This window comes from Cucurbita pepo, chromosome LG14, assembly GCF_002806865.2.
Source record: "Cucurbita pepo subsp. pepo cultivar mu-cu-16 chromosome LG14, ASM280686v2, whole genome shotgun sequence".
In the NCBI taxonomy this organism is placed as follows: domain Eukaryota; kingdom Viridiplantae; phylum Streptophyta; class Magnoliopsida; order Cucurbitales; family Cucurbitaceae; genus Cucurbita; species Cucurbita pepo.
In genome coordinates this window covers 516,982-531,927 of record NC_036651.1, presented here as the reverse complement: position 1 = coordinate 531,927, position 14,946 = coordinate 516,982, and the positions used below count along the sequence as shown (strand labels likewise).

General features: G+C 38.1%; 3 protein-coding genes across 8 annotated transcripts; 1 reads left to right on the top strand and 2 right to left on the bottom strand.

Annotated features, from left to right (window-relative positions):
* Positions 1 to 1,401: 1,401 nt before the first annotated feature.
* Positions 1,402 to 5,990, bottom strand: LOC111810082. 2 transcript variants are annotated; one of them, XR_002817364.1, is made up of 3 exons: positions 5,672 to 5,990; positions 2,893 to 4,354; positions 1,402 to 1,685 (listed from the first exon to the last, which is right to left on the bottom strand). XR_002817364.1 is itself a non-coding variant. In XM_023696650.1 (2 exons), the coding sequence occupies exons 1-2, from the start codon at positions 5,762 to 5,764 to the stop codon at positions 2,987 to 2,989; spliced, it is 1,461 nt and encodes a 486-aa protein (XP_023552418.1). In that variant the 5' UTR covers positions 5,765 to 5,990; the 3' UTR covers positions 2,584 to 2,986. The 2 variants fall into 2 exon arrangements, 1 of the variants encoding a protein (XP_023552418.1); XM_023696650.1 differs by lacking the exon at positions 1,402 to 1,685 and having other exon boundaries at positions 2,584 to 4,354.
* A 3,643-nt stretch (positions 5,991 to 9,633) lies between these two features.
* On the top strand, positions 9,634 to 12,506 carry LOC111810081 (sec-independent protein translocase protein TATB, chloroplastic-like). Of its 5 annotated transcripts, XM_023696645.1 has the most exons (6): positions 9,634 to 9,843; positions 9,954 to 10,078; positions 11,348 to 11,407; positions 11,493 to 11,652; positions 12,082 to 12,113; positions 12,147 to 12,394. In XM_023696645.1, the coding sequence occupies exons 1-6, from the start codon at positions 9,645 to 9,647 to the stop codon at positions 12,210 to 12,212; spliced, it is 642 nt and encodes a 213-aa protein (XP_023552413.1). In that variant the 5' UTR covers positions 9,634 to 9,644; the 3' UTR covers positions 12,213 to 12,394. The 5 variants fall into 5 exon arrangements, with proteins under 5 accessions (XP_023552413.1, XP_023552417.1, XP_023552416.1 ...); XM_023696649.1 differs by lacking the exons at positions 12,082 to 12,113; positions 12,147 to 12,394 and adding an exon at positions 12,396 to 12,506; XM_023696648.1 differs by having other exon boundaries at positions 12,082 to 12,394.
* Positions 12,507 to 12,540: 34 nt separating this feature from the next.
* Positions 12,541 to 14,480, bottom strand: LOC111810080 (BAHD acyltransferase DCR). Its single transcript, XM_023696644.1, has 2 exons — positions 13,840 to 14,480; positions 12,541 to 13,669 (listed from the first exon to the last, which is right to left on the bottom strand). The coding sequence occupies exons 1-2, from the start codon at positions 14,314 to 14,316 to the stop codon at positions 12,773 to 12,775; spliced, it is 1,374 nt and encodes a 457-aa protein (XP_023552412.1). The 5' UTR covers positions 14,317 to 14,480; the 3' UTR covers positions 12,541 to 12,772.
* Positions 14,481 to 14,946: the final 466 nt, after the last annotated feature.

Genomic DNA, 14,946 nt, shown 5'->3' with positions numbered 1-14,946 from the left:
AAAAAAAAAAAAAAAAAAAAAAAAAAAAAAAAAAAAAAAAAAAAAAATTTGGACAGGTATTAGACTCTATCGTGTTATCACTTAGCACCTACTCAAGATATCTAGTCTCAAAGGAGACGAGCATAGCTAGTCGAGGTTACAAACCTGACTCAAATACCAGTTACTTAAATAAGGTAGCCTGCTCCTAAGAGCAAGAACAAGACAACCCCGAGGAACCTCCGACTGCACATGAATTCCATATCACTAGCTGCCTAAACTCAACCGCCAAGAAGAGCTACCATACCTTGAATAGTATACTACTAACTACTTGGCTAAATATATAAATCATTAAAATAGTGATACCCTCCAACTTGTTAGACACCATTATAGTTCACATGTACCTACAAAGGAAAGTTTAAGAACTAATTATACACGCGTTAAAGCTCGAAAGTTGTGATAGACAATATAGACACGAACCTCTAAAGTTCGTTCAACATTCTTTTTAATGATGGTAACATTCAACTTCCATCTTTATGAAAATATAATGTGACAAAGGCGGTAGCTTCTGGAGGTATGAAAGAAAGATTCACATGGAGCCTATTCTCCAAGTCACGCAGTTATGAGATGACAGAAAAATTAAATGGAAAAGCCCCACTCTGCCAGTGAACAGGCTGAAGTGTTTGTTGGGGCAAGTGGAAGCGGGATAGGGTTTGCTTGCAATTGCTTTAAATCGCAATTTGCCTCCACAATTGACCTTTATCCTTCTCTGTAAACCGTGTGGTGTTTTGGGAAGAAGAATGTTATAAATGTGGCTTTCTCAAGGTAGCTGAATTGTCAGTTTCTCTTGACATAGCTGGGTCCCCTTGTTTTGAGCTGAACTTTCCTCTCTTTCACATTAAGGTCTCGACGTTTTCTAACGTCGTATACTTTCGTACGTCCACTTGGATCCTTATTTAAAAAGTGGTTATTTTGTTCTAGAGATCAAAACAGTCGCTTCTTAAACCTACAAGAATGAAAAATGGACATGTTAAAATATGGAGATCAAAATCAACCAAAGTCAATAATTCAGCATCAAAATACTGTTTATACCTTTTTAGATCAACTATTCATTCCCTGCCTTGAGAAGGAAGTCCTTTGCAGTTTCTGTTTAGATGGGGACAGCCCAAAAGAACAGCCTTGTCCTGTATAGACTTGGAAGTTGTCAAAATGAACTTTGGGCTGTCTCCATTCTAACATAAAGGGAGAGTTGTTTTTCCCAGAAGTTTTCCGTGCCTTGAGCCCAGAAGAAGGTCCATTCTAACACAAAGGGAGAGTTGTTTTTGTAGGCAGAAGAGCAGAAAACTGACTTAGAACTCTAAAATTAAGATAAATGTTTAGCACTGTGGACGTGTGAAGAAGCTAAGTAAACTAAAATCACCGGAGTTTTCCAGAAAGGAAGTTTTCATTGTTGGGGAAGAATGAAATTTCTTATTATTATACAAGACAAGAAAGAATAAAGCACTTCAAAGATCCTATGATTATGAATGATCTACTCCTTGAGCTATGACAAAGAATGCTCCTTCAGTACCCACACTAGTTATCCCTAATAACTACTTTCTTTCTGCTGTCTATTTGAATAGTGTTTTCACAAGGCAACTTTGAAAAACATTCTTTTCCTCCAAATCATTCCATCTGTTATCTGAGATCACAGGTCCTAAAAGTTGCATCTCCAAAGGATGATTACATTCAAATGTACATTCAAAAGGTGGGTTGTTGTTTCTTCACGGTAGCTTCTGGAGGTATGAAAGAAAGATTCACATGGAGCCTATTCTCCAAGTCACGCAGTTATGAGATGACAGAAAAATTAAATGGAAAAGCCCCACTCTGCCAGTGAACAGGCTGAAGTGTTTGTTGGGGCAAGTGGAAGCGGGATAGGGTTTGCTTGCAATTGCTTTAAATCGCAATTTGCCTCCACAATTGACCTTTATCCTTCTCTGTAAACCGTGTGGTGTTTTGGGAAGAAGAATGTTATAAATGTGGCTTTCTCAAGGTAGCTGAATTGTCAGTTTCTCTTGACATAGCTGGGTCCCCTTGTTTTGAGCTGAACTTTCCTCTCTTTCACATTAAGGTCTCGACGTTTTCTAACGTCGTATACTTTCGTACGTCCACTTGGATCCTTATTTAAAAAGTGGTTATTTTGTTCTAGAGATCAAAACAGTCGCTTCTTAAACCTACAAGAATGAAAAATGGACATGTTAAAATATGGAGATCAAAATCAACCAAAGTCAATAATTCAGCATCAAAATACTGTTTATACCTTTTTAGATCAACTATTCATTCCCTGCCTTGAGAAGGAAGTCCTTTGCAGTTTCTGTTTAGATGGGGACAGCCCAAAAGAACAGCCTTGTCCTGTATAGACTTGGAAGTTGTCAAAATGAACTTTGGGCTGTCTCCATTCTAACATAAAGGGAGAGTTGTTTTTCCCAGAAGTTTTCCGTGCCTTGAGCCCAGAAGAAGGTCCATTCTAACACAAAGGGAGAGTTGTTTTTGTAGGCAGAAGAGCAGAAAACTGACTTAGAACTCTAAAATTAAGATAAATGTTTAGCACTGTGGACGTGTGAAGAAGCTAAGTAAACTAAAATCACCGGAGTTTTCCAGAAAGGAAGTTTTCATTGTTGGGGAAGAATGAAATTTCTTATTATTATACAAGACAAGAAAGAATAAAGCACTTCAAAGATCCTATGATTATGAATGATCTACTCCTTGAGCTATGACAAAGAATGCTCCTTCAGTACCCACACTAGTTATCCCTAATAACTACTTTCTTTCTGCTGTCTATTTGAATAGTGTTTTCACAAGGCAACTTTGAAAAACATTCTTTTCCTCCAAATCATTCCATCTGTTATCTGAGATCACAGGTCCTAAAAGTTGCATCTCCAAAGGATGATTACATTCAAATGTACATTCAAAAGGTGGGTTGTTGTTTCTTCTTCTTCTTTTCTTTCTACTGTTGACATCCATGTCAAAATCAGCTGACCCCAGGTTGCAACATTGGGAAGAAAGTCCAGTTGTTGCCTGGACTAGCTTCCTTCACAGCCACCTTTTCATTGGCCCACCATTCTGCACCAATGGAGGCTGTGCTGTGTATTTCTCCTTTGGTTTGGTCAAAGTTGAACTCTTTGAACGAACCAAGATTTACGGCTCGTTGATTTTGGTAGCATTGATCATCCTCTGCTGAAGTTTTATCCGGTGCTGTGGAAGTCTTGATGTCAAAGAACTCACAACTTTCAGCTTCTTTCGACGATTCTTTGTTTTTGTTTTGAGAGTTTATGCTTGTTTGCTTTGACTTGTTTGCAAGACAACGCGCAACATCTTCACCAGTCAACTCAAATGACACCCTATGATTTGCCACATCATTTTGACATCCAGTTTCTGAGTTGGCAAGGGAAGCCACCTCAGATATTTGGCTGTCCAACAGTAGACCATCTTGCAAGGCATGCCCCAAACCATCAGGAGTAACGGTTCCAGAACCCAATCTTGAATCTTGCCTCACACCATTTGGCGTCACAGATCCAGATCCCAATCTCGAACCCATAGCCATACCATCAGGGGTCAAAGTTCCTGAACCTAACCTAGAACCTAAACCAGTACCATCTGGCGTCAAAGATCCAGAACCCATTCTTGAGATCCATTTGCGAGTCGTAAAATGTTCGAGACCCAAGAGCTTCGGAGCATCTGCCATGCGAAACTCAAGAATGGGGTGTTTATCAGGAAAAGGAGAAGATGTACCAGAGTTTGAAATTACTGATCCAGGTGATATAAGATGGGCACCAGGGCTTCCTGGGTAGGGTTGATAAGGCTGGAAATCACAATGTGAAAGTGCAAACTTCTGGTTAGTCCCAAAACTTTTATTAGTATGGCTCAGAGAAGATGTCAGCAATTTAGCAAATGGTACTTCAGGAGATGAGGGTGTGGTCAATTGCACAGACTCAGGAGGAGGAGTAAAAGGGGCAGTCGATGGTTCAGTGGGGAAGGCAGAAAAGACTGGAGGTGAGACCAACTGGGTATCATATGCGTAAGGGCCTATTGCAAAAATGGATGCAGGTTCATTTGGGGAGTAGTTATTGACTGAAAGAGCAGTTAAAGATAGTAATCCAGCAGGAGATTGAGCATTTGATGGAGGTTCGGACTGGAGGAAAGACGCAGGAGAAGACGGAGGGGCTATGAAAGGCAATACCACGGTGGTTGAAGGTGTACGATGCTCAACAGCAGGGGCAACAGCTCCAGATACTGCAGGTTCTGGAACAAGCACAGCATGACCTATACGCTTATTGTTTTTCTGCGAACCATTTCCAAAACACCAGTACAGACTCCAGCAGCTCCCCCATCTTCGTTTCTGAAGTCAGATAACAGGAGAATATAAATGAAAAAACCACAAGAAACTGAACAACGATTCCACTCTAGCTAAAATACAGTTTTCAAGCCATCAGAGCAGCATTAAAACACTTGTTCGGAAATGTAAGAACTTCAGTAGGTATAGAGCTCTATAAAGGCTGATAGCCATCGATTATGCTATGTTAACAAAATATGTCATTACTTCCTCGCCTCTCATGTCAGGCAATAGAGAATAGGCTGAAAGGAAGAGGATGGGGAAAACCTTTCTTCATTAATTCAAAATCAAGCTTCTCAAAATCCAAACTGTTCATGTTTCTAGGCCAAATTGATTAATAAATAATTCAAGTTGTGTACATACAGAACAAAGCCAAGTGGTTTCAGAAAAGTTCTCCATAAAGAGATAAACAGGCATGAAATTTTTTAAGAACATGGAGAAATGAAAGTTAACTCTACGATATCTCAGTTTTGAGCCATCCATTCAGGTAGATGATCTAGATCTTGAAAAGACTTCTTAATCTTAATACTAAAGATTTTGGCAGTAAATTGGTCCATAATAAGACGCGTATGATGGACAAGAACTGAACCTGGAGCATGGAATCTTCCTTTAAACAGAGGCAAAGTTTTGTCTGTCCCCATTAAAAGAATTCTCAGCCCAGGCTAAGCTCAGCTTTGAGAGAAAAAACTGAAGCTCAGAAGAGCCGAATTAATTAATATACTGTACAAAGCTACAAGATCTCTTATCAGAAACAACTAATTCAACAAATCTGGTGCAAAGTACAAAAGATCGCTAACTAAATTGATAGAAGATCATTTATATTGACAATCTTACACCGAATGAATCCAAATCTCGAGTGAAGTTATTGCAAAGAATCGGGCAAATCGCGCTTGAAATTAATTTCCGAACAACCTTATGTTATCCTTACTCTCTGTTCTAAAAACAAATTAAAAGAAAACTTTCAAGTTACTTTATCCTCAACCTAGCAGCTAGAGCAATTAAGCAACAATCTGTTGTGAATCTAACATTCAACATCTTCACAAAAAAGCAACACAATCAACAACCAGCAAGCGAAGCAGAGAGTACCAAATCAAAATCTTAGAATATAGAACCAAAAAGGCGTAACCAACACAGTTTTATCAAATCAAAGAAATTCGTTCAGATCACCGACCTCGATGAGATTTTCCCCATCTAAACTCAAAACAGCAAACCAACACCGAGATCAAAGACTTCATTCTCAATCAAATTACTGCACTTTCTCAGTTCCAAAACAAAACCAGACAATAGAATAAAGAAGAAGAAAAAAAAAAACAAACTACCTACCGGAGGTGTCGGAGGCTGGACTCGAGCCTCAGCGGAGACGATCGCAGTAGCAGCAGCATTAACCGTATCCACGCTGTTGTTCATGCTTCCCATTCCCAGTTTCTTCCAATCCAGAGAGCTCAGCCGCCGGACCTTTCAACAAGTTCGCCGTGATTTCCGATCAATCGACGCCGCTAACTCGCCAGCAAAATCAATTACTCTCCAGTGAGATTTGACAGCCAAAAAAATGAAGAGAGACCACTTCTGGATTTGATCTAAGAAATGAAAAACTCAGACCAAGAAAGAGAGAGATTGAATTTTCTGATTTTATATATTACCAAAAAAATATATATAACAAATAATAACCAAAATAAATAAACATATAATAAAAAGTCTGAGTTGGGTGGCTCGCCCGGTATTTATCCTCTGGTTTCCACAATTTTTTAATTTTTAGCACATCTCATGGGACCCACTTTAATTATTCATAATCATAATTTATTAATGGCAACGCCATGATAACTCCATAATTGCTATTATTTTCATTAATCACAAAAAATATATATATTCCTCTCACAATACATAAAGCTTAATTATTTCTCTCTCTCTCTCTCTCTCTCTCTCTCTCTCTCTCTCATAACACTCACATCCTCCTTAAATTGAGGGATTTTCTTACTTTTTACTGCGGTTAATAAAAAGAAATTTCAAAATCATCGTACTCCCACTTCAGAAATATGGACAAAAATATAGTTTTTTTTTTTACCTTTGAGTTACCTAGATTAACTGTCTTTTAAGATGACAGTTGTAATTGTGGGTAAATTCTCTTAAAATTTACTTTTTAAAAAAACAATAATAATAAATTCTGGCACAATTTATTCATAAACCAACTAGGAGTAAATAATTTTAAAACCAAGTGATTTACCTTGGTTTAAAATTATTTCCAACCCTTGGATTATGTTTGTAATTTTAATTATTTGAGAATGAGGGCTTGTTCGTAATTTCGCACATGTTAAAGTTTTATTTTCTTTTTTTGGGATATTTCAATATACGCATAATTTCGGATGGTGTTGTCGGAAAAAGATTTGTTTCAATTTCATATAATTTAAACCACACTCTCACATCATTATTTGTTGACCCACATTTAAATATTTATTCCTTTTTATCTGTTTTTTAATTAGAAAATTCATAAAATTTATAATACACATAATGAAATACTATTGAGTTGTAAAAAATAAAATTATGAGCGGAAATTACCATAAGAGCCTCCGATATAAATGCCCTTGAAGTTACGACAAATTACATAATGTGCCATAGGGAAATAAGTGCAGAAGGGTGGGCTTTAAATTCCGGTCCCCAACAGCAAAAGGAGGTGCGTGAGATACTCGTGAGTTCCTTGTGGTCTCATTTATGCGATTTGTACTCCCCGGCACGTGACCCATGTGACTCTCATTCTGTGGGCCATCACATACTCTTTCCTAAATTATTATTCATTAAAATTGTTTAAATGTGATTTCAAATCATTCTTAAAATAAAAACGAAACATGTTTTTAACCCTTTAATATTTTATTTTACCGTCAAAATTTTAATTTCCATATATCTTTTACATTAATTTTAACCTATTTAAAATATTAAAATAGAATTTGACGATGATGACACGAGTAGTGCACGTGATGGAATCAATGGAGAGGTGCAAGCAACGTAAATATAAGCAATTAGGAGGGTAATTTTAATTTAAAGTGAATAATTTTTTTAATTAAAAAATTACAATTCATTAATATTATTTTTTTATTGTTACTTTTACTTGGAAGCATAACCCCCTTTTCCTACCCCCCATGTAGTGCACGTGTGCAGATCCACTTGCTTTCATATTATGGGTTTTCGGTGTCAAGAAAGTGACTTTTTATTTCTTTTTATTATTATTTATTTATTTATTTATTTATTTTCCTTTTTTTCCTCAAACTTTCTCTCTCTAGATTAAGCTTGCACGAATGGTTCTCTCATACCCATTATTGAATTGCTTTATGATGATGATATCTCAACTTCTTCCTTCCCCTCATTTTCTCTCTATCTCTCTCTAAAAAGGCCCTTTTTTTCATACTCTTTTGATTGACACCTAACTTTTTAACCTTTATTCTTGACCTACCTTCATTCTTTTATTTTCTCCCAACATTTTGTTCCTTAACAGTTAACATGTTTCACTTTTTAATATCAATAACATCCCACGGAGTTTCGTCTTTTTCATGAAGGTCCTAAGTGTAACAGTCCAATCCCACCGCTAGCAAATATTGCTCATTTTAGTTCATTACGTATCGCTGTCAGTCTCACAATTTTAAAATGCGTCAGTTAAGGAGAGTTTTCCTTGCTTCGTTCCTTCTCTCATATCAAGAATGTTGGGTTCTCGATCTTACAAATCTAAACGTGTAAAATTCGATGGAGAAATTTGAACTCGTATTGAGTTATAGTAAGATTTGTGAATTGCTTACGTAAAAACGTGAAAGATTAAGTCTAGATGGTGAAAAATAATTAACTTGGGTAACATATAAATATTACTATTTTATTTCCATAATGAATTTGTCCATAAAGTTGGAAAAATAAGATGAATATCATTAAAACTAGATTGTGGTGAGGAATGGAAAAGTGAAGTGTTGGTAGCTACCTTTAGGCTTTACCAATGTCCACACGTGTGGCAAGTTAAAAAAAGAAAAGGTATATTTATTATTATTATTATTATTATTATTATTATCATTATTATTATAAAATAATAAAAAGATGAAAGCCGAAACCCTAAAAAAGGGAACATGAAAAAAAAAAGTTTTTTTTTTTTTTTTTTTTTTTTATTTTTTACTAGGCCAATTCATCTATGTGGGGCCCACTAAGAGTGTGGAACAGTTGGATATTTTTCCTCAAAACTGACCCCTCTTATGGGGTGGCTTAGTGTGGTCTAGGCCCCACATTGCAAAAGCTAAACCGGCATACCACATGTTTGAGTTATCAAGGAGGTGGGTGGCTGACCTATAATATTTAAATTAAATGTCACATATTATAAAATATTATATGCTTTTATTCATTTGGTGTTACTGAAATTTATGAGACTTATTCGACTTATTATTTTAATAACTTCGGCTTATAAATTATATAAACTACAAGCTTATAATAAAATATAAAATTTCTAAAACTAAACACGAGCCGTTAAAGACATCTGTCTAATTTTTAAAAGAAAAATAATAATAATAAAAGGAAAAAAAAAAAAAAAAAGTAGAGATGCATGTAGGAGACTCCATTTTTTAGGTACTTATGGAGGTTTGGTTTAGAGTGTTCCCTTCATGCCTACAATTATTTATTTATTTTTAGCTCATTCTTTTGTTTCCCTTTAAATTGTCCTCTTCCCCATTTAAATAGTCACTTCAATCATTTTTTCCACTAATATTTTTAAGCTTTAATTCGAAAAATTAGACGAAAATCCTTTTAAATAAATAAAAAAAAATGGCATATATATGTATGATATGCGTTAATAAAATATTTGTATAATTAATATAGTTGCAAAGTAGGGGTATAAATAAATAAATAAATAATGCGTACCTTGAATATAGGAGTTGGGAAGGTGGGGCAACATTGGCAGCCCATGTGAAGCATTTAATTTAGACTATAGTTTTCATGTACGTGTTAATATAATATTTGATATATATCTATATATCTATCTAGATATTATATGGTTTTATCACATTTAACATCTTACATGCTTGATTTTGACTTTGAACCCCTAAGTTTTGAGACAAAAATAAAAAATAAAAATAATTATAAATTGAATTATTAAAATTTATACCTAGATTGGGCCTCTCTGCCATTATAATGTCTGGAAGAGTGAACTTGGGCCCCATGTTAGCCCAATACCCGGCCCACTTACATAAAAAATAATTTAAAATTTATTATTTAGTAAAATCTTTTAATTACAATTGGACAAGAATGCCCCCATGTTAGCCCAATAATTCCCATAACCATGGCCTCCAAATTTCCAGTTCCCACGTTCCCATTTTCCCCATCTTCTTCATCTTCATCTTCATCTTCCTCGCCCATCTTATACCCCAAAACCGCCAAAATTGGTCTCTCCTTGTGTAATTTCCCTCTGCGTCTCCGGCTTTTCTCCCCATGGAGTGGTTTAAAGCATTTGGATATTTCAAGCAGAGGAAGGTTTCCCGGTATGGATATGCTTTTTGATGATTGATTCAATTAATAGTTCATATTTGTTTGAATTAAACGTTTATTGATCTTTGTTCTTGTTATGTTGTCTAAAATGGTGTTGTTGTAGAGAGGAGGAAGAGAATTCCTAAGGGGAAGGCTGTTTTTGCATCTTTGTTTGGGGTTGGAGCTCCGGAGGCATTGGTTATTGGGGTTGTGGCTCTGTTGGTTTTTGGTCCCAAGGGCCTTGCTGAGGTGAGTGGTATAAATCATGTAGATGACTGAAATTTTGGAAATATTTGGCTGCATCAGATGTGTTCTTTTGTTTAAACATTTTAACTTGTTGTGGAACCTGAATATTGAAGTATTAGATTTCATTCTCGTTTAAGGTATCTGTTAGGCTTTGGAGTTGTGCTGTTGATCAAAGTTAGAAATAGCAGCATGAAACTTCATTTACCTTAATACTCTAGTCTTTATTGTCTTGAGCCACTGTGGAGAATCTGTAGGTTGTATTGTTGTTGATGTCAAGAAGGGTAGCTTCTAATGTTATTGCTTGGCCTTCGATACTAGGGAGAGGTTTCCACACGTTATAAGGAATGTTTCATTTCCTTCTCCAACCAATGTGGGATCTCACGATTCACCCTCCTTGGGGGCTAGCGTCCTCGCTGGCACACCGCTCAGTGTCTACTCTAATCCATTTGTAACAGCCCAAGCCCACCGTTAGCTGATATTGTCTGCTTTGACCCATTACGTATCGCCGTCAACCTTACGGTTTTAAAATGCTTCTACTAGGGATAGGTTTCCACAACTTGAAAGGAATCTTTCGTTCCCCTTTCCAACCAATGTGAGATCTAACAATCCACCCTCCTTACGGGCTAGCTTCCTCACTGGCACACCGCTTAGTGTGTAGCTCTAATACTATTTCTAACAGCCTAAGCCCATTGCTAATAGATATTGTCCGCTTTGGCCCGTTATGTATCCCCATCAACCTCACGGTTTTAAAACGCGTCTACTAGGGAGAGGTTTCCACACCTTATAAGGAATGTTTCATTCCTCCAACCAACGTGAGATCTCATAATCCATCTCCCTTGGGAGCCAGCGTCCTCACTAGCACACTGCTCGGTGTTTAACTCTAATACCATTTGTAACAGTCGAAGTCCACCGATAGCAGATATTGTCTGTTTTGGCCCGTTACATATTGCCGTCAGCCTCATGGTTTTAAAACGCGTCTAATAGGGAGAGGTTTCCACGCCCTTATAAGGAATGTTTCGTTCCCCTCTCTAACCGATGTAAGATCTCACATTAACTATCCTAACCCCACCCATCAAGCAAAAGGGAATTTGTTTTTGATGGAGAGCATCTCGGATATAATAAGACCCTTTGTGTCGTATAAAAAAAAACTCGAAATGACATTGATTACCAAGTCTTTACAAAGACCTGAAAACCATTTGGACAGGTTTGCTGTAAAGGTTACAGTAAGTACTTTCGTTGTACTGGAATTTAGTTTACTTGTCTATATGCCAGGTTGCTCGGACTTTGGGGAAGACCTTACGTACATTTCAACCCACTATAAGAGAACTTCAGGTAATCATATTTCGGTTTTTGAGATTTTCCAGCATCACTTCTTAAAGACCTTATTGTGGTTTTTGCTCTTCATGTATGTCTGTAGGACGTTTCTCGAGAATTCAAGACCACACTTGAGCGAGAAATTGGTCTCGATGAAATCTCGAGTCCAGTCGAAAGCTCATACAATTCAAGCAAATCAGATACCTTCTCAAACCCACCTTTTGTTCCTAAAGCAGAAGAGTCTTTTGCAATGGCTGAACCAAGTGAGTGGTTAACTTATTTGTCATCCATATTTTTATTTATTATCAGCACTTGTAGTATTCTAGGGAAAGATTTCAAAGCTACATAGAAAAAGTAGAATGCCAAAGGGGAAAAGAATATTGGTAATCAGCCTTGGTTCGTCGTCGGGCATCGTGTCTACGAATGAGACGATTGGGTTCAATCATTAGGGATATAGAATCATCATTCTGTCAGCCTCGACTATTATACGATGATGAAAGCTTGTTTTCTTATGTATATAAACAGCTGATAATTCTTCATCAGCAAGCAAAGCATACACCACTGAAGAGTACCTTAAGATTACTAAAACCAATCACTTTGGTCGTATTTGGTAGCTTTTTGGATGAACCTAGTGTTTATAAGCTTTGTTTTAAAAATGCGCTATCACTCTAACATGTATGAACTTGTAACAGGAGGAGTCGACTGCCTCAGCTCCTGGACCTCCAAGTCCTGGAGCTGAAAAATAAAGTTATTAGAATCGATTTTGGATGGAGGGGTATTTCTTTTAGGTGGTCGATTTAGAAAATTATGTGTTAGCGTTTGAAGCTCATAGGAGAGAAATGATTCTATGGGTGTCTTGGAACTTAACTCGCTTATTCACCTGGTCATGATGAAATAGAGTAAATGATCGAGACTACTTGAAGGATTACTTTTTGGCTGATAGGTATTGTAACAGGTATTCTCATGATCGGTTCAATGAATCTTTTCCTTTTCGTTCATATTTCAGATTGGGTTCATCCCTGAGTAATCGTATGAACTGGATTGTACCTATTCAGATTTAAACATGAGCCCTAAAGAGGGAAGAGGCAGGAGCACACCTATTCGAAAGGCGTGCCGTTTGAAAGACTATATATATATATATAATCCAAAAGTTTAATAACAAATATGCCATAATTAAAAATATGCATAGATATTACAAGGTTAAACGAGCACAATAAGAAAAGAAGAAAAAGAAGAGGATAATTAGTTTGATTTCATCCCCCCGCCTGCAGTAAAAAAAGTCCCATAATAACAATATAAAAGCAATTTCCCCAAGAAATTAAAAATCCCACCATTTTCATCCACTGCCATTTTGTCTTCCACTTATTCAACCACGGCGAAACCCTAATTCTCCATGAGAAACTCCTTGTCCTTCTCCAGCCTCGCCATAGCTTCTTCCTCCAAGCTTATCTCCACATCAATGCTCCTCCCTCCGTCCTTCCCTTGGTACAGATACATCATTCCGTCGAATCTGTTGTTACATCCACTTCTCACGCTCTCCGGTTTTCCCCATCCGAAATCCACATCGTACACTTTAAATCTCGGCGAACTCCCCACCGCCACGCAGTTCATTCCCGCGTCCTTGAACTGGAAGATCTTCGGCGCGCTCTCCCATTCTTTGTTTCTTTGATCGATCGCGGCCGTATTGTGTGAAACGATTGCCTTTTGGATCACGCCGGCGCCGAATTCCGGCGGATTCATTAGTAGTAGCCCGGCGGCGGTGCCGGTGAATATGGCTTGGATTAGGTTTCCGAAGTAGCTCTCCGGCATTGGCGGATCGACGCGTTTGCGGCAGTCGGCGAAAACGGTGAACACGGTGATGTCCTCTGGCTTTAGGTTTCGGGCTTGGGTGACGTGGCGCCATATATGGACGGAGAGCGATTGGAAAGTGGAGAATGGATTTGAGCCGTCCGATGGAGGGTTTGTTGAGTTCACTTTTGTCTTGATCTTGTCGATGGCTGCTTCTGTAAATTTGAAGACCTTCTCCCTTAGCGGTGGCGCCGCCGCCGCCGCTTCCTTCGAGTCGCCGTTGGCAGCGGCGGGTTCCGGCGGAAGCGTTATGTCGAGTTTCACCCGCGTGTTGCGCGCTTTGGTACGCTCGAGAAATGGCGCGACGGATATGTCTTGGGCCCCACGGCAGATCTCAGCCCATGAACTCATGAAATGCCACGTGGCAGTTCCATCAAGTACCGCGTGATTGAACGCGCACCCCATCGCGACTCCGTCTTTAAGCTTGGTTAGCTGGACGAAAACAGAATGTGGTGTTAATGGGCCGTTAGAGACTGATCCATGGCCCAATTACAACTATTTTTCTCTGGGCTTGGATCGTTGAACAAGTGGGCCCTGGCCCACTTATTTTATAAAAAAAAAAAAACGTTTTAGTAGCTGCATGGAAGTAATTTAATTCTGACCTGAACAGCCATCAATGGCCTCTGGAGACCTTCCAAGTTGAGTATCCCGTTGTAAGGAATAAGCTCCTTGAGAGTGGCGGTGCCTTCCTCCGCCACCAAATCGGCTATGCAGACATCGTCGGCGACAGCTTCGGCCACTTCGACACCTTCCATATCATTGTCATACTCAACTCTAAAAACGCCATCCTTGTCCTTGCCTAGCCTCCCAGCAAGTTGATGAAACGGCTCGAGAACCGTCTCGAGGCCATCCTTGAGCTTCTCCACCATCTCAGGGAAGCGAACCTCGCCGCCATTGTCGCCGTAGAGGAGGAGCTTTTGGTTGTAGTAGAAGGCGAGATAAGGGAGGTCAAATGTGACCAATTGGCACTCTTTTCTGTCGAGTTTCTTGACAGGTTTGACATGGGTTTTGCCTGTGATTTTCACCTTCAATCCTCCTGTCTCCTCTTTCTTCACAACTTCAGGGAGATCGCCCGCCATGGATATGGAACAAAAAGCAGAGGCAGCGAAATGGGTTGAGGATGAAAAAGAAAAATTAGAGGTGTGGGTATGGAGAGAAGGCCAAAGATGTTAGATTTTATAAGGAAACAAAACAAAAGCAAAGTGATTAATATGGTTGGCAGTGCATTTATGAGGATCATGGGTGCAGTTGTGACATATTAATGTACACATTGAAAGTTGAGAACTCCTCTGGGTGTGGCTTTAGATGGAGATTGAGAAATTATATGGCCTTTCTCTTCTTTTTATCATTTTTTTTTTATTTAAGGAAATAAATATTGAATTTGAAGGAAATAATCCAATCCTCACAGAAAATAAAATTTTCATAATTGACTTTTGTTGTCTTAAAAGCCACATTTGCTGTCTTGCAGTTGCTGGTGTGTGAGATGTGGACTTAATTTGGGGTGGGGATTTGAAGGGCAAAGATGGAAATAGAATTTTCACCAAACAAGTGGTTGGATTTTAATTGGTTTAGGGTTTGGAAAAATGCAATGCCATGGTTCCCTTTTTAATAATTAAAAATCCACAAACTCGTGGAAAAATAACCATATCTGAATGAGAATAATTTTGATGATTAATAAAAACTTAAAAAAAGTGAAAGTTGCTACCTAT

What these genes read in the sequence shown, in the direction of transcription:
- LOC111810082 (XM_023696650.1), bottom strand. Translation starts at nt 5,764, where the DNA reads ATGGGAAGCATGAACAACAGCGTGGATACGGTTAATGCTGCTGCTACT. An exon ending in TCCAGCCTCCGACACCTCCG is followed by an intron (nt 4,355 to 5,671) that starts GTAGGTAGTTTG and finishes ATCTGACTTCAG; the next exon opens with AAACGAAGATGGGGGAGCTG.
- LOC111810081 (XM_023696645.1), top strand. Translation starts at nt 9,645, where the DNA reads ATGGCCTCCAAATTTCCAGTTCCCACGTTCCCATTTTCCCCATCTTCT. An exon ending in AAGCAGAGGAAGGTTTCCCG is followed by an intron (nt 9,844 to 9,953) that starts GTATGGATATGC and finishes GTGTTGTTGTAG; the next exon opens with AGAGGAGGAAGAGAATTCCT. An exon ending in CCACTATAAGAGAACTTCAG is followed by an intron (nt 11,408 to 11,492) that starts GTAATCATATTT and finishes GTATGTCTGTAG; the next exon opens with GACGTTTCTCGAGAATTCAA.
- LOC111810080 (XM_023696644.1), bottom strand. Translation starts at nt 14,316, where the DNA reads ATGGCGGGCGATCTCCCTGAAGTTGTGAAGAAAGAGGAGACAGGAGGA. An exon ending in GGCCATTGATGGCTGTTCAG is followed by an intron (nt 13,670 to 13,839) that starts GTCAGAATTAAA and finishes GTTTTCGTCCAG; the next exon opens with CTAACCAAGCTTAAAGACGG.